At 36.5% G+C, this 24764-nt stretch overlaps 2 protein-coding genes across 5 annotated transcripts; both read left to right on the top strand.

Annotated features, from left to right (window-relative positions):
• LOC109829948 (WRKY transcription factor 44-like) lies at positions 4606-8634 on the top strand. 3 transcript variants are annotated; one of them, XM_020397049.1, is made up of 6 exons: positions 4606-4880; positions 5666-5909; positions 6448-6594; positions 6910-7445; positions 7673-7831; positions 8215-8634. In XM_020397049.1, exons 2-6 carry the CDS (start codon positions 5721-5723, stop codon positions 8381-8383), a joined length of 1200 nt encoding a protein of 399 aa, XP_020252638.1. In that variant the 5' UTR covers positions 4606-4880; positions 5666-5720; the 3' UTR covers positions 8384-8634. The 3 variants fall into 3 exon arrangements, with proteins under 3 accessions (XP_020252638.1, XP_020252641.1, XP_020252639.1); XM_020397052.1 differs by lacking the exon at positions 4606-4880 and having other exon boundaries at positions 5691-5909; positions 6894-7445; XM_020397050.1 differs by lacking the exon at positions 4606-4880 and having other exon boundaries at positions 5691-5909; positions 6436-6594; positions 6894-7445.
• Positions 16233-17510, top strand: LOC109829352 (la-related protein CG11505-like). 2 transcript variants are annotated; one of them, XM_020396483.1, is made up of 2 exons: positions 16233-17025; positions 17271-17510. In XM_020396483.1, the coding sequence occupies exons 1-2, from the start codon at positions 16278-16280 to the stop codon at positions 17294-17296; spliced, it is 774 nt and encodes a 257-aa protein (XP_020252072.1). In that variant the 5' UTR covers positions 16233-16277; the 3' UTR covers positions 17297-17510. The 2 variants fall into 2 exon arrangements, with proteins under 2 accessions (XP_020252072.1, XP_020252071.1); XM_020396482.1 differs by having other exon boundaries at positions 17262-17510.

Below are 24764 nucleotides of genomic sequence, written 5' to 3'. Positions count from 1 at the left end.
TCTTGAGCAACAACAGGTATAGGAACCTGAATATTGTCAAAAGTAACTGTATGGATTGGATCTGAAGCCAATTCCTCCTCAAAACTAATGTCTCTAACCTTATTTCTCCCCCCAAACTCAACATCCTCAAAGAATGTTGCTGTTCCCGTCTCAAAAATATTCCTTATAGTGGGATCATAAAACTTATAGCCCCTAGAGCGATCAGGGTACCCAATAAAGTAGCTGCTAACTGTTTTGGAGTCCAATTTCTTTTCATTTGGCCTATAAGGCCTTGCCTCAGCTGGACATCCCCAAATATGTAAATGCTTTAAACTGGGCTTTCGACCAGTCCAAAGCTCATAAGGTGTTTTAGCAACTGCTTTACTTGGTACTCTATTCAGAATGTAAGCTGCTGTCTTAAGTGCTTCTCCCCAGAGTGACTCTGGTAAAGAAGAATGAGCAATCATACTTCTTACCATATCCTTAAGAGTCCTGTTTCGTCTTTCAGCTACACCATTCATGCTAGGTGAACCCGGCATAGTGTACTGTGGGACGATACCGCATTCCTCTAGGTATCTAGCAAATGGTCCTGGACGTTGTTCACCTGAACCATCATATCTACCGTAGTACTCACCACCACGATCAGATCTGACGGTTTTAATTCTTCTGTTGAGTTGATTCTCAACTTCAGCTTTATAGGCTTTGAACATGTCCAGAGACTCAGATTTTTCATGAATAAGATATAGGTGCCCATAACGTGAGTAATCGTCTATGAATGATATAAAATATTGTTGACCATTCCAGGATTCCGTAGGGAATGGCCCACAAATATCCGTATGTATCAATTCTAAGACATCCGAAGATCTGTTGGCACCTAATCTCTTCACTTTGGTCTGTTTTCCCTTGATACATTCAACACATACGTCGAAGTCCGAAAAATCAAGGGAATCCAAAATGCCATCAGACACAAGACGCTCAACTCTACCTTTTGAGATATGACCTAAGCGCTTATGCCATAATGTCGCCGAATTTTCCTTATTTAATTTACGCTTAGTACCACGTGATTCCACATGCAAGGATTCATTGTAAGAAGCAATTGTATCAAGCAAATATAGGTTGTCATAAATACTCAAGTAACCGGTTCCCACAACATTTGAATTAAAAGATAAACTGAATTGACTGTTTCCAAATGAACAAGAATAACCTGATTTGTCCAATACAGAAACAGAAACCAAATTCCGTCTAAAAGACGGTACTACAAAAGTATCTTTTAAATCCAAATAATAACCAGTTCCTAACAACAACCTAAAGTGCCCAATTGCTTCCACATCTACCGATTGTCCGTCGCCCACAAAGATGTGTCTTTCAACATCACTTGGCTTTCGGTAGCTCAGGCAACCCTGCATAGAAACACTTATGTGAGTAGTAGCACCAGAGTCTAACCACCAAGTGTTTCTAGGTACTGAAGCTAAATTAACCTCAGAACAGACCAAAGCAAGGAACGTACCCTTATTATCACGCCAGGCGTGATATTTTGTACAGTCCTTCTTTACATGTCCAGGCTTCTTACAGAAGAAACAACCCTGATTATCCTTATGTTGTTTCTTCTCAACTGGACCCTTAGCAGCTTCCTTATCATTCTTCCTTTTCTTGCCCTTATCCTTAGAGGCATAGGCCAAATGAGCACTTTCTGTCTTATCTTGCTTCAACCTGTCTTCTTCTTGCACACAGTATGAAATGAGCTCATTTAGAGTCCATTTCTCCTTTTGACAGTTATAACTGACCTTAAATTGGTTAAACTGTGCAGGAAGAGACAACAAAACCAGATGCACTAATAACTCGTCACAAAGATCGAGTTTAAGTGCCTTAAGCTTTGAAGCAATATGAGACATTTCCATAATGTACTCCCTGATATTTCCTTTGCCCTTATACTTCATTGAAATCAAGCGAGCTAAAAGCGTGCTTGTTTCTACCTTATCGTTTTTCGCAAAACGCTTCTCAATTTCGGCAAGGAAATCTTTAGCCTTAGTAATCCCTTCGGATTCTATGCCCCTGAAGGCTTCCGGAACGCCGCGCTTAATGATCATAAGACTCATGCGATTTGAACGCTCCCACTTCTCATGCTCCTTCTTTGCATCAGGAGTGCTATCCGCATTGAGAGGTTGGGGTTGTTCAGTTCTTAATGCATAGTCAAGATCCATGCAGCCAAGAACAATTAATATGTTCTCTTTCCAAACCTTGAAGTTTGTCCCATTTAGCATGGGAATTGAGTTGATGTTAGCAGAAATTGTTGCAGCAGATGCATTAGCTGAAATAAAACAAAAATGCTCACATCAATAACCATAATCAATAAAATTCAAATAATGACAATCCCCATCCAAGATACCGGCACAACATTAATATCAAGTCTTTGGACAGTAATATTAACTTGTAAGTGATACCTTGTTGCAATGATCAAACATTGACAATAACTCATGTCAAATAATGAAACTATCTTTGGATCGATTCATTATTCACATGTAAACCTTATAATTGTCACACGCTTATCATCGCAGATGTGTATACAGTCTAAATAAATATTAACCTTCCTTTGGGCCGATTAAATATTTACACGAAAGCATACACACAAACATCTCACATTCCTCATGAACAATCTACACAAGAGAGGTTACTTTGGCAACTTCTTGTTTCAATTAATCAATTGGAGTGAGAGACAACCTTAATACCTTAGTGTCATAATATTTGAATTAAATAATTGATTAAAAACCAAATTAGATTTAAATTAAAAAGTTTTAATTTAAATCAACTGAATTTCCAAAAACTTAATTGGGGTCTCACAGCTTAATTAGGGCCCATAACTTAATTGAATAAATTAAGTATACCAAAGTGGACCCATGAAAAGCCGAGGCTTAACCATAATGAACACGAAGTTCCCTTAACTTCGAACGCGAGGTTCGACTGTATTGAGTACGAGACTCACTTAAGCACGAACGCGAGGTTCGTCTGAAAATGAACGAACGCGAGGTTCGTTTGATAAAAGAACGCGAGGTTCAACTTGGGAACGAACGCGAGGTTCGTTTAAAAAATGAACGCGAGGTTCGACTGAAGTACGAACGCGAGGTTCGTCTGAAGTACGAACGCGAGGTTCGTCTGAAGTTCGAACGCGAGGCTCGACTGAAGCACGAACGCGAGGTTCGTCTGAAGTACGAACGCGAGGTTCGTCTGAAGTACGAACGCGAGGTTCGTCTGAAGTACGAACGCGAGGTTCGTCTGAAGTACGAACGCGAGGTTCGTCTGAAGTACGAACGCGAGGTTCGTCTGAAGTACGAACGCGAGGTTCGTCTGAAGTACGAACGCGAGGTTCGTCTGAAGAACGAACGCGAGGTTCGTTAAAAAAATTGAGCTTGACGCTCACCTGAGTTGAACGCGAGGTTCACCTTAGAACGAACGCGAGGTTCGTTAAAATTGAGCTTGACGCTCACCTGAGTTGAACGCGAGGTTCACCTTAGAACGAACGCGAGGTTCGTTGAGCGCGAAGCTCGGTTAAAATTGAACGAACGCGAGGTTCGTTTGAGGTAACCACCTCCTTGATTTTCGCCATGAACCCTTAGGGTTTCAAACTGAAACCGCCGCCGTCAAACACAAAAAATCTTTGATTTTTATTTTCAAAACAGATCCAGAATTGGAAAAAATTGAAGGAAAAATCAAAGAAAAATCCAAACAAAATTTTTACTGTTCATCCGAACCCAAAAAATTGAATCTTTAACCAGAGATTTAAGATCAAAAAACCCAATAAAACTTAAATCCCTAAGAATTAATCAATGTGGCTCTGATACCACTTGTTAGATCTAAATCAAAACTTGAGATCTAAAACCATATAGCCATGATTAATTCAAAGAGATTAACAAGGATCTAAAAGAGCGGAAGCTTATACCTGAATCCATTGCTTGATCTTGATTTTGGGTGTTGGATCTTCTAACCTTAGGGTTCTCTCTAAAACCGAATTTCTCTAGCTAGATGGGGGTGTAGAGAATTAGAGAATGTAACCCTAAGTTAGGGACCATAACCCCTTATTTATAGATGTTGTACTTTTGTAATTTAGCCCCTCAATAAATTACAATTACAACCTGGTATCTGCACATATAACCCCATGACTTATTTAAATACCAAATTAACCCAACTTAATTGATCACTTTAGTGGGTTATCCTGAAAGATAGCAATACACATTGTTTAATCATATGTGCCCACAAATAGATTTATTAGATTAAATCCAACAAAATTTTTATACGTTAGCACACATTCACGTCGACAAGTATTAGACAATCACTAACCAATCAAGTGGATGAATTTCATGTTTAATTCTCAAACACATTTCTTTTTTAGTAACCAGCGCAATGGAAAACTTTTTTAAAAAAAGTCTAAAGTGAATAGACGCAGGCTATAAAAATACCACTGCAGTTCGAAATTATATGGTTATCCTGAAAAAGATAGGGTCTCGTTAACTATTCACCGGGGGCAAAGGTGTCTTTCCTTATTTTTAACTTCAATTGGAGCCAAATATCCTTCTACATAACACCCAGAGATAGACCCCTCCCAAAAAAATTAATCTGAAAAAAAGTGGGGAAAATTACCATTTCTGCAATATAACGTAGACACTTGAAAATTACACTTCATTCCATTTCCATCCTCCTTCAAGCTACCAGTCTTCATACTTTGACACCATTTGTGTTCTTTTTCTCTACATCGAACCGAGTAGAACACGTGCAAAGCACGCGGAAGAGCTTGGAAGTTTTAATTCCCATCATTCTCCTTCTCCTTCTTATTCTCATATAAAAGTTTTCCTGTGGAATTCTTGGGTGAAAAGACTTAGAAAAATGCTGGATGAGCTACTGGTTGTTAGGTATATACCTTCCTTTAATTCAAAGTCTTCAGATATGTTTTTACATACTTTTAGTCCTACATTTTCAAAGAGAAACTTACTATTTTTTATGTATGTTTTTGTGATCAGAATGGTTTTAAAATTATTCTTCTCCGCCTTCTCCAACTTACTATTTTTTATGTATGTTTTTGTGATCAGAATGGTTTTAAAATTATTCTTCTCCGCCTTCTCCTTGTTCTTCTCATTCTTTTCTCTTCAGTGCAATATAATGGTCTTTGTGATTTTTTTTTTCTGCTCAGGATATATTAAGAACACTGTGTTAGTTTCAATAGTTTGTGATACAGTAGTACAAGTTGTTACACCTGCATCCTTTGTTTAATTATAAGACCCAGAGCCAACTGCAATAAATAGAAGGATTTTTTTTTTTCAGACCAAGGAAAATAAAATTTATGTAAATTTTCAGAAGATAAGAGGGTATAATTTCGTAAAGATCTTCACGAATAGGAACCTGTTCCTTTGATATGAATCGCCGAGTTTGATCTCCAATATTCAGCATATTTTTCAATTTCAAGCTGACGTTCATAAGATTTTCGGAGAAATTTTCTTGAGTTAAAATTTCCCTGTAAGCTAAATAACAATTTTTTTTGGTTAAATCATTTTTGATAAATAATATGCTTCTGAATAATGTTTTCAATTGTTTTTCTTGTGCACAGTATGCTTCGGCTTTTGATAGTTTCACAGGGACAAGTTTGTTATCTCAATAAGCTTACAGTTATCAACTGAGATTATTTTTTTTTTTTTTTCAGTAAGTTGTGAACTGAACCACATTGAAGATCAACAACTCAATTTTGGTGGGAAAAAATGCACAATGCAGAGAAGACTATTGTCATAAAACCAGTTCCTTCAAGACCCTTTTCCAGTTACAGGTCCTTCTCAGATCTCGTCGATGGCACGATAAATCGATCTCTAACTGCTGATGATAAAATTCCTGCAATCAAACCAAAGACCGTCAGATTTAGACCCTCTTCAAGCAATTCCCTTCCCTCTCGGGTGAGTTTCACAAATTTTAATTTTTTTTTACGCTAACTCAAAATAAATAAATAATTAAGTAACAGAATATACAATTTGTACTTGGGAACTTCTGATATGTTATTATCATAGCAATTATATTTAGAGTAGATTTCCCAAACCCCTCATGAATTTTGGGTTTTGCACAAAACCTCCCTAAACTTTGCAGATCAGACAAAATCTCCTGAACTTTCGAAATTATATTAAACCCTCCTGAACAATTGGAAAATTTTGTGGTTAGTAAAATTTTCAATTATGTGACCAGTAGTACATATAATACGTGAATTCTCTCATTCAAAACTTTCATTAAAACTTTTATTTTTCATAATTCAAACTCGTTATTATCTGTTAATGCCCTCTATGAGATTTTCAAATAGTTCAGAGTAGTTTAGTATACTTTTTAAAGTTCAGAATGTCTCTCTGATTTACGAATTTTAGGGGAAATTTGTGAAAAATCCCCCAAAATTCAGGTTCTTTTTTAACCCACCTGTAATTTACCACTCAGTAGTAAAATTTGCAGCCTGATGTATCAGAAGCAGCATCCAGATTTACATCTGACAAAGCATCTGCTACGACTTCAGAAGCAGTCAATGAAGCACCATCCATATACAAACCTATGGCAGAGTCTGTGTCCAAAAATTATGATTCTCTCATGGAAAATTACATGGTCAGTATTTTACAGCTGTGCACATTATCCTACTAAACAAGAACTTATGCTGCACATAGTCTGTAGACCTGTAAAGTTCATTAATATGAAAAGGGTTTATTGTGGATATACCCTTTGTAGTAGCTCTGTTTTAAACTTACTACCCCTCTAGTTCTGTTTTTGCATGCTGATAGACCGTCCGGATGAATTCTTTTGACTCTTTTACCCTCAGATGCCTCCAGGAAAAACAGTCAAAAAATTTCACGCAGGGGTCTATCTGCAAACATAAAACTAGAGGGTAGTTTTATATAATCACCTAGTATTTTTTTCTCCCAGGTAAATGATGTGGGTCATCAGAAAACATCGGTAGACGACGAGTTGCAATTACAAGATATCAACCCGGAAAACTACCTTGTTCAGAATCAAATTACCTCAAGCTTTCAGCATAATTCACCATCCCTTGTTGCTACAAGGGAACAGGATAGGCAATCTTGTGATGGATACAACTGGAGAAAATATGGACAAAAACAAGTAAAAGGAAGCGAATATCCACGAAGCTACTATAAATGCACACATCCAAGTTGTCCTATGAAGAAAAAGGTTGAGAGATCCTTTGATGGTAATATTGCTGAAATTGTTTATAAGGGAGAGCATAATCATCCGAAGCCTCAGCCAGCTAAACGTCTTGCAGCGGTATCAGAAGAGCAAAGTTTTGTTAATAATAATAACAATAATATTGGTAACAATTTGCTGGGGAGTTCTCATGATTCTTTTATCGGTACTACGCTCAGTCATTATGATGGTACTCCTGATCTTTCAGGTGTATGTTCAGGTATCGAAAATGATAATGAGAGGCATAAGTCTAAGAAAAGGTACGAGTTCTTATACCAAAATTTGATCGATCACAGAGTTTAATATGACGCAAATCCTATTTTGATAATATTACTTAGAATTACTTTTGAGGTTACTCATTGGACTAACTGTATGCTGATGGTCCAATACTGGTTTCTACTATTTATCATTTTCACACATCTAGGACAGATTTATCGTTAATGTGAATAAGATTATTTTCATGTTTACTCAACGTTTCATGTTGAAGGAAGCATAAGAAGCGAGTTAATGTAGAAGAAGCAGCGTCACAATTTGTCGGAGACCCTGAACCTCTGATGCAAGCTTCCACAGAATCAACTATCACAGGGGACGGTTTTCGCTGGAGAAAATATGGACAAAAAATAGTCAAGGGAAATCCATATCCAAGGTGACTTAATTCGAACTTCCTCCTTCAATCATCTCTCAAAGTTGTTAATTGCACATTAGACCCCCTTGCAGTATCACTGTTTTGAACTTACTGTCCTTGTAGTTTCATAGTTTTAAATAGGCCTGCGGGGTAATTTTTTTTAGCCCGTTTACCATCGCGGGTGAAAGAGTAAAAAAGATTTAACCAGAGGTCTATCCACAACAAGGAAACTACAGGAATTCAGTAAATGTAAAACAAAGATACTACAGGGGTCTAATGTGCAATTAAATTACCCATGAACTCATGGTAATAGTGTTGGTCTGAAAAGGAGCTTGGAGCTTAAAATACGTAACCAAATACATTGAAAAAAAAAATCAGTGAGAATATTTTTTTGTGCGTGACAGGAGTTACTACAGATGCAGCAATCTAAAATGCAATGTTCGAAAGCACATTGAGCGGGTATTGGATGAGCCAACATCATTCATCATAACCTATGAAGGAGAACACAACCATGAAATGCCCGATAGAACGACGAATTCAGCTGCTCAGATAAATATTCTAAGCGCTGAGTAGGGTTATTTTCATGATTCCATTGACAGTTGATTTTTATATTTTCAGCATAATTTTCTAACTCATTTGTACTGTTGGCACCCCAGTTTTTTTTTTATTTTAAAAATTGATCTCTTATAGGAGTTCTATAAAGCTGGTGTACACAAAGTTAAAGGAACTGTCAATCTACGTGAGGAATTTTTAGAGGAACTATATCTTATGGTTGTAATATTTTTGTAGCTACGCGTCAGCTCTATTGACTTCAGTTTCAGCTTTATTTTAACTAATGTAGAATATTGCCAAAGGAATTACATTTTGGAAGAAGTCATAAGCAAATTAATGATGACTATCGATCAGAACCGCAGAAGCATTAAGTTAATAAGATTTTTGAGTAGCTTACAAATGGGAGCATGTCATGGCTGATGTTGCACCAAATGTTCTTTTGAACTTTTGTTAGGTTTTCAGCTTATTTTAAGTCCAAGCCTAAACTTTTTTCTTGAGTGACAATTATGAAGATCAGGTGTTGTTAATAATGCATTAATTTTTTTATCCTTCATAATGTCAAATCAAATGTTTTAATGGAAAGAATTAAGAATACAAATCTTATTAGAACATTCTGCATCTGAGCAGGGTCTTCTATTATTTTAACCAAGACAGTTGAAATTTCTGAACAGTCTCTATGCTTTTGCATTATTGAGGACGTCTTACTGGCATGTCAAGCATTTGATGAAAATTTTGAACTAAAAACTTTACATCATCCAACAAAATCAATGCAAAAACAATTGAAATTGCTTAATAATTAATGTGATATTTTATATTTTCATAGAATCATGGAGTGATGACTGTCTTGAATCTTTTACCAACAAATAATCTAAGCCATTGCCTCCTGTCCTCCAACAACTTCTGTTGGCCCACTTTTGTCTTCAGCCGCATTTATTTTCCTTTTGTTTTTTTTACATAAACCAAAATTCAAGTGCTGGTGAATGCAAGCATGAAGCTTGCCATTTGGTAATCAGTGAATACGAAAAAATATTCTCTAATCATGCTCTGATGATCTTATAGAAGTATTACTATTTTTGGTGTATAAATTATTACAAATTCTTATCATGACTTCAAATGACTCGGAGTTTTGTTGTAGCCGAGCAATTGAAGTTCAAATCCCACAGTTCACATGTTTGATACTGTTTGCGTCGAAAATTGTTGTATTTATTGCGGTATTCATTACAACTTCAGTCGTTACAATGAAAACAAAAAGATAGTCTTTTTATAAGACTTTTACACAATAAAAACAAAAATTACAACTCTCGTCAAAACAAACGCAGGGAGATCGTTTATCGGTCTTCTGCTTGCGTGGGATCTTTGCATGTGCCGAGGTTTATCCGTGGACGACCGTCGATCAGATCCAGTTGTTGAAAATTCGGCAGTGCTCTGCCTTCACCGAGGAAGTATTTGATTTGAAGCGCTGAGATCGACCAAGCGAAATCAGTAGCTCTTCTTGAGATCAAGACCAAGCCTGATCTTAAAGAAATAGGGGAAATCTCAAGGAAATAGGGGAAACGGGCGTCAGATCTCTTGAACTCTCCTTCTTTATGCCGAAGAATTCGCCAAGATCTGTCAACCCTCGCTGAAATTCGTGCTCCTTTGACTCCTCAATCCGGCAGCACCTCCTCCTCTTGATAATTAACCCCCCTTTGAAATGAGCCCCTGAGCCTGTATTTATAGGCTTCAGTTAGGGGGTTTTGTTACATCCGACCAGCGTTTGCGCGGGTCGGTCTGTTCCGTCCCGCGCTAGCGTGGGCGCGGGTCGGTCTGTTCCGTCCCGTGCTAGCGCGGGTCCGTCGCTTTTGCTGAACTTGTACGTTTCTTGACTTTTCCGGGACTTGTAGTTTCTCCCGTTTTGCGTAATTGATCATCTTGTTGACTTGTATGCTTCGTTGCGGGACTGACCGTCGAACGCGCGTTGGTTGACATGCGCGCGTTGGTTGACGTGCGCGTGTTGATTGATGCGCGCGTGTTGACCGACGCGCGCGAGCTGATTGACGCGCACGAGCCACTTGGTTCGTCGTTTCGCTTCATGCGCTTGTCGACGACAGATAATCCTCTTAGACTCGGATAACGACGTTCGTTGTCTTCTCTCTGTCTTGAACTGTATTCGGAGACTTATAGGCAATTTTTGATGCCTACAGATACTGATTTTTTTAAAGAAAAAGTTAAGTTGAGAAATTAACTATTGGATTTTCGATGATATAACGACAAATTTGCTAATATGAAGAATTAAACAGTAACTTTAGAAATACTATAAGTTTGAAGGGTATATAGATAACAAATCCTAAATGTTCTTTTGCAAACTAGACAAGGCTCACATTTTCAGTTCGCCAACAACATCCTAGAATTTAGTAATCCTTTTCTGTTATAGGTTGCCTCAAATACTTAAATTCATATTGTTTTGGGAGGTTCTTTTCAGATTGGTTTGTTTTGATTAAGAATCCTACTTACATTAGACTTTGCATAACCAATTATATTAGAGGTTTATTTCTACTTGGACTCTTATTGGGTTTTAGAACATATGGACTTCTTTTCCTATTAGAACGTCATGCCTTAGACAGCAAGGGGTTGAGATCTTCAAGGCTATAGAAGAACAACCTTTCAAGCCAATTAGATTCATGAATTTTCGGAGCACAAATTAAGAAGAGAGAATTCTTTTGTGAAGCCTATTTGATATTCTTCTCTTTTGTTCCTTTAGTTGAGAGTTGAATTAGGCTTTTGGGGTGTTATTTAGGATTAAGAGATTGAGAGATTCCACTTTGTATTCCTCACAATTTAGTAAAGTTTTCTCCTCATTCGTCCGTGGACGTAGGCTACAAGCCGAACCACGTATATCTTTGTGCTCGTGTGTTCTTGATATTTTTCGTGCTCTCGTGTGATTGATACTAGCTTATCCTGGGGAGTTTGTCATAACAAATTGGTATCAGAGCCCTCAGCTATCGATCAGACGAGAAAATAATGATAACTACTACGAAGTAGGATATCGAGAAGTTTGACGGCAACATCAGTTTCAACCTTTGACAAGTTAGGATGATCACTGTGTTGACACGAAGTGGATTGAAGAAGGCTTTGTTCGGGAAGTCGAAGAAACCGACTACTATGATGAAGGAAGATTGGAACGAGTTGGATGATAGAGCTCTCACAGCGATCCAGTTATATTTGACAAACGAAGTTTTGCAATAAGTTCTCACAGAGAAAACAACCGCTGATTTGTGGTCTAAATTGGAGGATTTGTATTTGATAAAGTCGCTCACAAATCGTCTCCTCTTGAAACAACGTTTGTACACACTTCGGATGTCGGAAGGAACACCCATCAAATCCCATATTGGTGAATTTAATTCTGTGATTACAGATTTGAATAAGATTGATGTTAAGATCAATAATGAAGATCAAACCCTATTGTTATTATGTTCTTTGCCACTTTCCTACAAGCACTTCAGGGATACTATGATCTATGCTCGAGATTCTATTGGCATCAAGGACGTCAAAAAGAGCTTATTGAATAAGGAGAAAATCGACAAAGAGTTAACCACAAGTGAAAGTGGCGATAAAGCTTATGGCTTTTTTGTTCGAGGAAGATCGGAAGAAGAGGCTTTGGAGGTAACAAGTATAAGTCGAAGCACAAGAATATGACCTGCAGATATTATAAGAAGAAAGGGCACATCAAGACCGATTGTTACAAATTGATGAATAAGAATAAACAAGAAGAGTATGAATAATCAAAGGAGCACTCCGCTGAAGTTGATATTGCTGAAGATGTGATATTGTTGGCTACAGATGATATAAACATGAGCATGGAAGATTGGATTTTGGATTTGGGTTGTTCCTATCATATGTGTCCTAATCGGGACTGGTTCACCACTTATGAAGCTATTGATGGTGAAGTTGTTCTTATGGAGAATAGCGCCACATGCAAGACTGTTGGGAAAGGCACAATTTAGATTAAGATGCATGATGGAGTTATCAGGACTTTGAAAGATGTTAGGCATGTTTCAGGTTTAAGGAAGAATCTCATCTCTTGGGGCACTCTTGATAGCATTGGGTGCAATTTTTCAGGTGAAGGTAGAGTTCTTAGGGTTACAAAAGGCTCTCTTGTGGTTATGAAAGGAAAGAAGATCGACAGCTTGTATGTTTTGTAAGGTTCTACCATTACCGACTCGGTTGCAGTTGCATCGTCGATGTCAGGAGTTGATACTACCAGATTATAACATATGAGACTTGATCATATAAGTGAACGCGGATTGACCACGTTGAGTAAGAAAGGTCTTTTATGTGGACAAAGTACAAGAAAATTAGGATTCTGCGAGCATTGCATCTTTGAGAAGCAGAAAAGAGTCAACTTCGGTACGACAGTGCATCAGACTAAAAGTACTTTAGATTATATCCATTCAGATCTTTGGGGACCGTCTCAAGTTGCCTCAAGAGGTGGTAGTTCTAGATATTTGTTAACCTTCATTGATGACTACTCTATGAAGGTTTGGGTCTACATTTTGAGATATAAAAATAAGGTGTTTGTGACTTTTAAGCAGTGGAAGTCTTTGATTGAGAAGCAGTCTGGGAGGCTGATTAAGAGGCTTAGAACTGATAACGGCCTTGAGTTTTGTGGAGGAGAATTTAATAAGTTTTGCAAGAAGGAAGAAATCGTTAGACATCGTACAGTCCCTCGCACACCGCAACCGAATGGAGTGACATAACGTATGAACAGAACCATATTAGAGAAAGCTCATTGTATGATGTTCAATGCAAGTTTACGTAAGGAATACTGGGACGAAGTAGTGAATACGACTTGTTACTTCGGTCGTCATCTACTGCTATGAGTTGCAAAACTCCAGAGGAGGTTTGATCCGGTAAGCCTGCAGATTATTCTAATATTAGAATATTTGGTTGCCCTACATATGCGCATGTTAGTCAAGGAAAACTTGAGCCGCGAGCGAAGAAGTGCATATTCCTAGGTTATGTATCAGGTGTTAAGGGTTTTAGGTTGTGGTGTCCTGATCCGAAGTCTCCTAAGATTATTATTAGTCGTGATGTTACTTTTGATGAATCTGCTATGTTCCACCAGAAACGATCATCGATTTCAATTATTGATAAGGCGTGCACTACAAGACATAAGGTGGAGTTAAAATTCGTGATTCAACTCTTCAGTAGGATAAGACTATGGGAGTTCAGCAGCTAGATCTCATTCAAGTAGATGAAGCACCTCAACAGCTACAGGAAGAGCAAGAATACACTATTGCTAGAGATCAGTCTAGACGAGATATCCGACCAATGTGAAGATATAATGATACGGTAGCTTATGCATTGTCGGTTGATAAATTTATGCCCTTCAGCTATTTAGGAGCTATTTTAGGTGATGACTTTGCTAATATTTATGGTCGTCGTGCCGACAATTTAGTCGATTTGTTGATGAGGCCTCTTTAAGTTAGCAAGTTCAAGCCGGGCTTGGACTTGATCGATACGTGCCACACTTAGATGCCCTACGGGGCTATTGGAGAAGGTGGAGTAAGTTAGCTTATTTTGGAGTGAGGAATCTTCTACGTATTTGAGTCAATGTGGAGATTTGTCATAGATTGCCTCAAATACTCAAATCCATATTGCTTTGAGAGTTCCTTTTCAGCTTGGCTTGTTTTGATCAAGAATCCTACTTACAGTAGACTTTGCACAACCAATTATATTCAAGGTTTATTTCTACTTGGACTCTTGTTGGGTTTTAGGACATGTGAACTTTTATTCCTATTAGAACTCTTATTCCTTAGACATCAAGGGGTTGAGATCTTCAAGGCTATATAAGAACAGTTTTTCAAGCCAATTAGATTCATCAATTTTTAGAGCATCAATCAAGAAGAGAGAGTTTTTTTTTGTGAAGCCTATTTGATATTCTTCTCTTTTGTTCCTTTAGTTGAGAGTTGCATTAGGCTTTTGGGGTGTTATTTAGGATTGAGACATTGAGAGATTCCACTTTGTATTCCTCACAATTTGGTAAAGTTTTCTCCTTCGCCCGTGGACGTAGGCTACAAGCCAAACCACGTATATATTTATGTTCGTGTATTCTTGATACTTTTTGTGCTATCGTGTGATTGATATTAGCTTATTCTGAGGAGTTTGTCATAACATTTTCAAACACGTCTCTATAAAAGTCATTGTTGAGATATTGTTATTATTTTTAAATAGAAAATAAAGAGATAATAAATAGTTTGTTGTAGCCGAGAATCATACTCCCTTTAAAAGCACGAGTTAGGAAAAATCTTTTTTAGACAAATATACCCCTATAAAGTTTGAACTATCCTATCTATAATCAAATTCTAATTTTTAATTGGATAAAATTTATACTGACTTCTGTTGCATTATATAAAACCCCGATTAAACTTAATACACAATATCATATTCTTATCTATAGACTACCCATTAAACTTCATATACAATATCCCCGAGGATCTCAATGTTGGCTTGACACTTAAACTTTATACACAATATCACATTCTTATCTGTAGACTCCCTGTTAAACTTTATTGATTAACTATTCTCATCTGTAGACTTAAACTTTATACACAATATTTTTGTAAATCTTTCTATAAACAAAAATACCCCTATAAAGTTTGAACTATCCTATCTATAATCAAATTCTAATTTTTAATACTAACTATGCTAACTATGCTTACCTATAGACTCCAGCAAACTTTACACTAACTATGCTTTTGCGAAAAAGATTCGTGGACTCCAACAAACTTTATACTAACTATGCTTTGTCATATAGAGTTCCGATTGATATTCTTATCTGTAGACTCCAACAAACTTTATACTGATATAGTCTAATTAACATTGGATAGATATATATGGTTAAATGATAACAAATCCCCAATTGGAAATTGTGTCTAGGTGAATCATTAAAAGGTGTATGAAGGTATTTTCGGTTTAGTTTGTTGTTGGCCAGCACCACCCTCTTCTTCTCCCCGATTGATTGTAACACAATTAAAATCCTAATAAAACTCTAATTATAACTATTATTCTATCACATGCAATACCTCATGCATATATATAAACCAAGAAATTACACAATTTTTATAGTAACTTCATCTCCTTCAACATGTATGTTTCTTTTTTATTTTCATGATTATTCTTTAGAAATATTATGTATCTGATTTAATGGTGATACTTGTTTTACACTGCAATTACTTTTTATGGAAATTGATATTTTTTAAAATTTCTTCAATTTTCATGCAGAATTTAAAGAATTAAGGATTTGATTGTTGGAGGTTCTCCCATCTATCAAGGTAACTTTTCATGTTTGATATTATTATAATTTAGATTTATTTGATTATATATTTATAAGCCTAATCAAGTGAATGGAATAATCAAGGAATTAACTTCTTTCATGGTATCAGAGCCCTAGGGCACGATTCTCTCCTCTCCTTCCTCTTCCGCGGTGCCCTAGGTCATCTCCATCTCCATCTCAGAATTCTCATTCATGTCTTCCTCCATGGCTGACTCTAAAAACTCCTTTCACCCGGCCCTTGCTGTGTCAAACATCAAGAACCATATCTCTATTACTCTTGAGATGGAAAACGTCCAGTATTCGACATGGGCGGAACTTTTCAAAATCACCGCTCGTTCTCACCGTGTAATCCACCATATCATCACGCCGGAGAAAGGGACCGTTAAGGCTCCGGAGACTGATGCTGAGAAGGAGTTGTGGTCAACTCTTGATGCTACAGTTCTCTCTTGGATATATGCTACAATATCCAATGATCTTTTGCACACCATTATTGAACCCGATGCGACGGCAATGGAGGCATGGAACCGTCTACGTAACATCTTCCAGGATAACAAAAACTCAAGGGCGGTGGCTCTTGAGCAGGAGTTCTCAACCACAAAAATGGAGGATTTCCCGAATGCCTCTGCGTATTGTCAGCGCCTCAAGGTATTAGCCGATCAATTGAAGAATGTTGGGGCTCCTGTATCAAACAACCGTCTCGTCCTTCAAATGGTTGCAGGTCTCACTGAAGCATACAAGAATATTGGTACGTTACTTCGTCAAAGTAATCCTCTTCCCCCTTTTTATGAAGCACGTTCTAGTCTCTGTCTCGAAGAAAAGGGATTAGCAAATTCGATCTCCACCGCCTCTGCCATGGTTGCTGCTAGGGAAGTAGATGATGCTTCCGATAATTATTCCCATCATAATAATCATAATCGTAATAATGGTGGAAAGAAAGGGAATAATAAAAACTACGGCAACAAAAACCGCGGAGGTGGCCGCGGTGGTGGTGGCGGCAAAGGTGGAAGCAACCGCTCAGGGGGTGGCGGCGGTGGTGGACAGCAGCACTCCGGCCAGCAGGTCCCGCAGTGGTTCCAGGCAGTTGGGCAGCAACAACCTTGGTCTTGGCCGTTCATGCCTTGGGCTATTCCTCCATGTCCCTATCCTACTTCTTCTTGGGCCAGGCCCAATGCACCAAGGCATGCTGGAATTTTAGGATCACGCCCACAACAGCAGCAAGTTTACTCTGCAGCAGTTCAACCAACGCCCACGGATATCGAGGCAGCAATGCACACCCTCGGTCTCACTCCTCCGGATCCGAATTGGTACATGGACACCGGTGCCACTTCCCACATGACTTCCGGGCAAGGTAATCTCACGTCTTACTTTAATTTGAGCAAAAATCGTGGTATAATTGTTGGTAATGGTCATACAATTCCAATTCATGGTTATGGTCACACGAACTTGTCTCCCCCGAACCCTCCCCTATCCTTGAAAAATGTTCTTCATGCTCCTCAAATTATTAAAAACTTAGTTTCAGTGCGGAAATTTACAACTGATAACTCGGTTTCTGTTGAATTTGATCCTTTTGGGTTTTCTGTGAAGGACTTTCAGACGGGGATGCTTCGAATGAGATGTGAGAGCCGGGGTGAGCTTTATCCCATCACCACCACCTCAAATCAAGCCACTTCCCCATCTACTTTTGCGGCTTTATCACCATCATTATGGCATGAACGTTTGGGTCACCCGGGAGCACCTGTTTTTAACTCCCTTAGGCTAAATAAATTTATTGAGTGCAATCAAACTCGTAATTCCCATGTTTGTCACTCTTGTCCTCTTGGAAAACTTGTTAAGTTGCCGTTTGTTTCTTCAAATTCATGCACTATTATGCCATTTGATATTATCCATAGTGATCTTTGGACATCTCCTGTTTTGAGCTCTTCGGGCCACAAATATTATATGTTATTGGTGGATGATTTCTCTAATTATTTGTGGACATTTCCTTTGTCGAAAAAATCACAAGTTTTTTCCACTTTTCTAGCCTATAGAGCTTTCATCCGTACCCAATTTGAACGGGAAATAAAGAACATTCAATGTGATAATGGTAGAGAATTTGATAATGGGCCTTTTTGGGAGTTTTGCAAGGTTAATGGTTTATCTTTTCGCTTATCTTGTCCTCATACTTCGTCACAAAATGGAAAAGCCGAAAGAAAAATCCGAACCATTAACAACATCACTCGTACTTTATTAGCTCATGCATCTTTACCTCCTTCGTTTTGGCATCATGCATTGCAAATGGCAACATACCTTCTCAACATTCTTCCAAGTAAACAATTAGCCTATCAATCCCCCCTCCAACTTCTATATCGAAAAGACCCTTCGTATTCACATTTACGAGTTTTTGGTTGTTTATGCTATCCCTTAATTCCTTCCACTACCATAAACAAACTTCAACCTCGTTCCACTCCTTGTGTCTTTTTGGGTTATCCATCTAATCATCGTGGTTACAAATGTTATGATTTATCCTCTCAAAAAATCATCATATGTCGCCATGTATTTTTTGACGAAGCCCAATTCCCGTTTGCTAAAATCCACACTCCACAATCTCATACCTATGATTTCTTGGATGATGGGTTGTCTCCATATGTCATTCACCATTGGGCTTCTCAATATGGCCCAAACACTAAGCCCCTTGCTGCCCCTAATCAGCTCAGTCAGCTCCCCCTTGCTCCTGAGCCCAATTCACCAGGCCCATCATCCCCCTTGCTTGACCAACCTGGCAGCTCTACTGGGCAGCCCACTTCGCCAGGCCCAGCGAGTGGCAGCAGTCCACCGCCAGCTCTTTCCTCTCAGGCCAGTCCTATTCCAGCTCAAAGACCGATTACCCGCAGCCAACGAGGGATCTTTAAACCCAAGAAACAATTTAATCTCAACATAACTGTGAGTAAATCCCCGTTGCCTCGTAACCCCGTGTCGGCCCTTCGTGACCCGAATTGGAAAATGGCTATGAATGATGAATTTAATGCTCTTATTAAAAATAAGACGTGGGAGTTGGTGCCCCGTCCACTTGATGTTAATGTGATTCGTTCAATGTGGATTTTTAGTCATAAAGAAAAATCTGATGGCACTTTTGAGCGGCATAAAGCCCGTCTTGTAGGTGATGGAAAAACTCAACAGGTGGGTGTAGATTGTGGTGACACCTTTAGCCCGGTGGTCAAACCGGCGACGATTCGCACTGTTCTCAGTTTGGCCCTCTCAAAAGCATGGCCCATTCACCAACTTGATGTGAAAAATGCTTTCTTACATGGAGAACTCAAAGAAACTGTGTATATGCATCAACCCGTTGGATATCGGGATCCAGATCGTCCTAATCATGTATGCTTGTTGAAGAAATCTTTGTACGGGCTCAAACAAGCCCCTCGGGCTTGGTACAAGAGATTTACTGACTATGTTTCTTCTCTTGGGTTTTCTCACAGTACTTCTGATCATTCACTCTTCATTTACCGTAAAGGTAATGCTACAGCATACATTCTTCTATATGTGGATGATATTATTTTGACAGCTTCCTCTGAGACTCTTCGCAAGTCTATCATATCTCTTCTTAGCTCAGAATTTGCTATGAAAGACTTAGGGCCATTGAGTTATTTCTTGGGCATCGCTGTAACTCGTCATGCAGGTGGTCTATTCTTATCTCAGAGGAAATATGCAGCAGAGATCATTGATCGGGCCGGCATGTCATCCTGTAAGCCTTCGCCTACTCCGGTTGACACCAAACCGAAGCTCAGTGCTAGTTCTAGCACACCATATGAGGATCCCTCTCATTATCGGAGCCTTGCAGGGGCTCTTCAGTATCTCACATTCACGAGACCCGATATTACTTATGCTGTGCAACAGGTGTGTTTATTCATGCATGACCCGAGGGAGGAACACATGCACGCTCTCAAGCGCATTGTGCGCTACATTCAGGGTACTCTTGATCATGGCTTACATCTATATCCATCTTCTACATCTACTCTCATTTCCTATACTGATGCGGATTGGGGTGGATGTCCGGATACCAGACGATCGACGTCTGGTTATTGTGTGTTTCTTGGTGATAACTTGATCTCTTGGTCCGCCAAACGGCAAGCTACCTTGTCACGTTCGAGTGCGGAAGCGGAATACCGGGGGGTTGCCAATGTGGTTAGCGAGTCTTGTTGGTTACGAAATCTTCTTTTGGAGCTTCATTGTCCTATTCGGAAAGCTACATTGGTGTATTGTGATAATGTTAGTGCGATATATTTATCTGGTAACCCTGTTCAGCATCAACGCACTAAACATATCGAGATGGATATTCACTTTGTCCGCGAAAAGGTTGCTCGGGGCGAAGTTCGTGTCTTACATGTTCCGTCTCGTTATCAGATTGCCGATATCTTTACGAAGGGCCTTCCTTTGGTCCTATTTGAAGATTTTCGGGACAGTCTCAGCGTACGACTACCTCCCGCTTCGACTGCGGGGGTGTGTTAGAATATATGTTAATATATTTTGTATTAGGCAATTATATTAGTAATCTTGTATATTTGTTAGGAGTATATTTAGTCCCCATAATTGTAGCCTAAGATTACGTAATTGTAGCCTAAGATTAGTCTTGTACTATGTGTATATAAGCCTAATCAAGTGAATGGAATAATCAAGGAATTAACTTCTTTCAATATTTAATTTGGTTAAACATATACATTGCAATCTTCAATGACAGATATTTTCCAACATATACATTGCAATTTTTATATACATGATCAAGATGATAAAATAAGTAGCTGCCAGATTACCACCTCATCCAATATTGGCCTATGTGATTTATTTACATGTAATATCAATGACCAAACTATTCAAATGATAGAGAAGATATATGCTTCATAAAATTTTAAAAAATCTATTAGAAAGACACACTTAACTGATGCATACACTATATGATAGAAAGGGCAAAATGCAAGCATTCTTTACTATCAAAATTCATGTGGCGAAGAACGTAATAAGGAAACATGTAAATAGAATCTGGCCACCATAAGCTTTCTCCCAGCTATAAGCTCCAAAAGTACGACACCAAAAGAATACACATCAGACCTCTCGGTCAACTTGACACTTGATGCATACTCTGGAGCCAAATATTTGTGTATAATTATTGTCAGCTGTTCGAATTCAGAATTAAAAAAATTATGCAGATAATATAACAAAACCACCAAGCATCTCAATGAAGTATCCATCAAATATTAGGAAGTTTCTAATGTTCCCTTGTTCACATACCCAAAAGTCCCCATTACTCGTGTTGTGACATGTGTTGCAGCGTCCATAGCTCACCGTGCAAGCCCAAAACCTACTACCTGACCCGTAGATATTAGTTTCAAGGTTAACAAGGAAGACATAAGTAAAGAATCAACAACACTTTCAGTTAGTATATCATCAAGCTGATGAACTCCAGCTGAAAGCTCCAGCCTCTCCTGATTAGCCAGGCTCATCAACAACATATTCGACTCTGTCTTCATCAAGAGAGCCTTCTTAGGGGTCGAGCACCCGTAATTCCCACAACCAATAATCATACCCCCTTTAAAAGTACGAGTTCAGGAAAATCTTTCTTTGGCCAATATTACCCTTAGGTTTTTTCTGAATATTACATTATTATCCTAATCTATTCTAATTATCTTATCTTCTTTGAATCAGTAACAAAATGATTTATTCTATTCATAATGAGACTTAACATGTTATTGGCTAAAATAGATATGTTTCATATAATTCAAATCCTTTACTTATTTTAGTTCGTAGATAAATCTAAAAAACATATACTAGCCAGCATCTAAAAATTTTTGGACTTTGTAAAAAATATTCTCCAAGTTTTTTAAATTACAAAAACACCCCTACAAATTCAAATTTTTATTAAAGCATCTTAAAAATTATGAATTTTACTTATCTCAATTTAGTGAGAAATATGAAAAATATATGCTAATAAGAAACTAAAAGTTTTTTGACTTTGTAGAAAATATCTTGTAAGTTTTAAAAATTACAAAAACACCCCTAAAAATTTAAAATTTATAAAAAACACCTTGAAAATGTCAAACTTATAAACGTACTAAAAACCTACAAATAACACAAACAACCCCCAAAAAATTATGGAATTTATAATACACACTTTGAACTATCTACAAATTGCAAAATAAAACCCTCAAAATTATAAAATTTATAAAAATCCTAATAATTTCTGACCTAATGGTACATTAAAAATATAAAAATTATAAATATCCCCTACATAATTTATAATTTATTAAAAACATCCTTAAAGTTTTAAAAATTACGAACACTCCTTTAAAATTTAAAATTTATAAAAAACACCCTCAAAATTTCAAATTCATTAGTAAATTGAAAGCATAGGAAGTATTAATAGTCTATAAATAATTTACAATCTGTAAAAAAGGCCTATAAGTTTAAAAAATTACAAAAAATCCTTAAAATTCATAATTTACAAAAAAAACTCCATGAGAATTTCTAACCTATAGACACTAAAATGAATATGCAAAATTACTAACCCCTAGAAAATTAAAATTTTGTAAAAAAATATCATACACTTTTTAAAAGTATAGCTTTAGGAAAAACTTTTCATGATAAATATTACCCATAACTTTTTTGAAAAGAACATAACTAATTAAAAATCTATTAAATTTTAAATATATAAAAAATACCCTTAAAGTTTAGTATATTGCAAATTACCCCTCCAAAGTTTGAAAATTTATAATGATTTTTTTTGTAATTCCTTAATTTCATTGTAATATTTAGTAGTTTTGTGTATTTGTAAATTACAAAATTTAGAGTGTATTTCACACTTTTTAAAACTTTTGAGGGTGTTTATTTTATAGTTTTCTAAAATTTCATTGTGTTTTCAGTGTAATGCACATATACATCAATTAATGATGATATTAAAGAATAAGTCGTTTTTAAGATTATTAGACCATAGTTAAGTGTGCACATCACTATTCCTAGATAGTATAGTTTATATATGCAAAAAAATTTAGACAATCTATATAGTGGTTAAAAATATTTTGACTTAAATGTACTATTTTTACAAATTATATTTAATGTGAACCAACCATATAATTTTAATTATGGTCATTATAATTTTAATACGTTTGATTGATTGACTATATACATATATAGACCATATATTACTTTATTTTCTCACATGAGCTAACATTTGGTGCTTAATAATTTAAATTATTACTTTTAAATTTAATATAAAGATGAGCTCTAATAACATTTATTTATTTACCTACAGCATAATACAATCTCAATTCCTATTTTTTACTAGAGATTTATTCCATAGTTATGCGTATCGAATTAGTAACTAAAATAATAATTATTTATGCTTAAATTAGGATGATTGTAGTTGGTCACTCACTATAAAATTTTTATGAAGATATATACCTTACTTTCTATAGCTATCTGCACTGCCCATGTATATTTTATAAATTAGTTCTTAATTTGACATATTAAATTACTTTTCACTTGTAGAAATTTCTTCTTTGACTTTTTGACTGTGTAATCACTATATCACCATTGTAGCATAGAAAAGACCTCACTCTAAATGGCTTCAAGTCAATGTTTGAGTTGCACTTGAAGTATGTACTACTGTTACTATGTGTATATATTTTTTAAGAAAATCATGTCAACACTTTTTAAATATAAGAGAATATTCTAACCTTTGATATTATAAAAATTAAATATAGCTAATTGAATAATTAGCAAAAGAGAACTTACATCAGAAAAGTGTGAATAATAAGATAAAAAGGAAAGGTAATGGCATTACCAACAATACTATAAATAGCAAACTATAATGTAAAATTAACTTATTTTGTGGAGCCCAACTGCTGGCTATAAGCATTGAGATTTTCATATATATACTTTATAATTTATTAAAAAGGGTCATATAATCTTATATAATAAAATTAATTTAATAAAGAATAGCATCCAGACCTTGGTTGAAGCCGGCGTTATAACGCTAGGGTAAGCCAATTGAAAACGGCTTGACTCCGACGAGTATACGAGTATAAACTGCTCCTCATCACTCCGATAAGTATAAGAGTATAAACTGCTTCTTGAAACTCCGAAGAGTATATGAGTATAAACTGCTTCGGTCATATAATCTTATATAATAAAATTAATTTAATATTAAATAGTAATATCATTATTAGAAAAAAAAATCATGGATCGATATGCTCTTTACGATATATAAGCTATGCACTCTAAATTCTTGTGTCTTTTTATAGAGCCAAAAAGTTTGAATACGAGTCTCTAACATGTTGCTCTCAAAATGACAAAATCTACTTAGGAGGTATGGATATTCTAGATAAGTTATGTATCTTATATATAATACAATTGTCCTACGCAAGTGAGTTATAATAGCATTTTTCATTCACATCGTTTGTGGTAAGATTTGATAGGGACCTTGCATTAAAAAAGAAATTTTTATATTTAGAGCATATGATGAAATATATCATAATCTCCTTGTTCTAATTTCGTAAGAAAATAATTCTTCATACTTTCAGATTTACTTCTATGATACAAAAAATGAGTTATAAAATTGAATGAGAATATTAGATAATATAAATATGAGCGAAACATCAACTAAAAGTTAACATGAATATGAGTCAAACCACAACTAAAAGTTTAATTGACATATTGCAAGTAAGTTAATATGCAAAATTCTTTTGCGAATTGAATGATCACTCATCTTTTGAAGTCTTCAAGATACTAATAAATAGAGATGTTGTACTAAATTAATGTGTTTATAACTCATAAATAGTAGATCATGTAGTCACAGTCTAGGTTGAATGAAACAATGATAATATTTCATTTGAGAGAGAGATTATTGTGTTGATGATCAATCCCACAAAAAACTTTGTTTTTCTTATTTTACTCTATTTTTATCAATTTAAATAATCATGATATTCAACCGCGTGCATTGCACGTGCATCTCAACTAGTATTAATAAACTTGGGAGTAGGAGATTGTTGCGTATAGCACTGTTGTGTTGGCTATATAAACTTCGATGGTTGTTGCATTAGTTGGCTTATAAGGATTCCA

This window comes from Asparagus officinalis, chromosome 2 (genome assembly GCF_001876935.1).
Source record: "Asparagus officinalis chromosome 2, Aspof.V1, whole genome shotgun sequence".
In the NCBI taxonomy this organism is placed as follows: Eukaryota; Viridiplantae; Streptophyta; class Magnoliopsida; order Asparagales; family Asparagaceae; genus Asparagus; species Asparagus officinalis.
The sequence above is the reverse complement of the archived record's forward strand: the minus strand, read 5'-3'. Positions and strand labels throughout refer to the sequence as shown.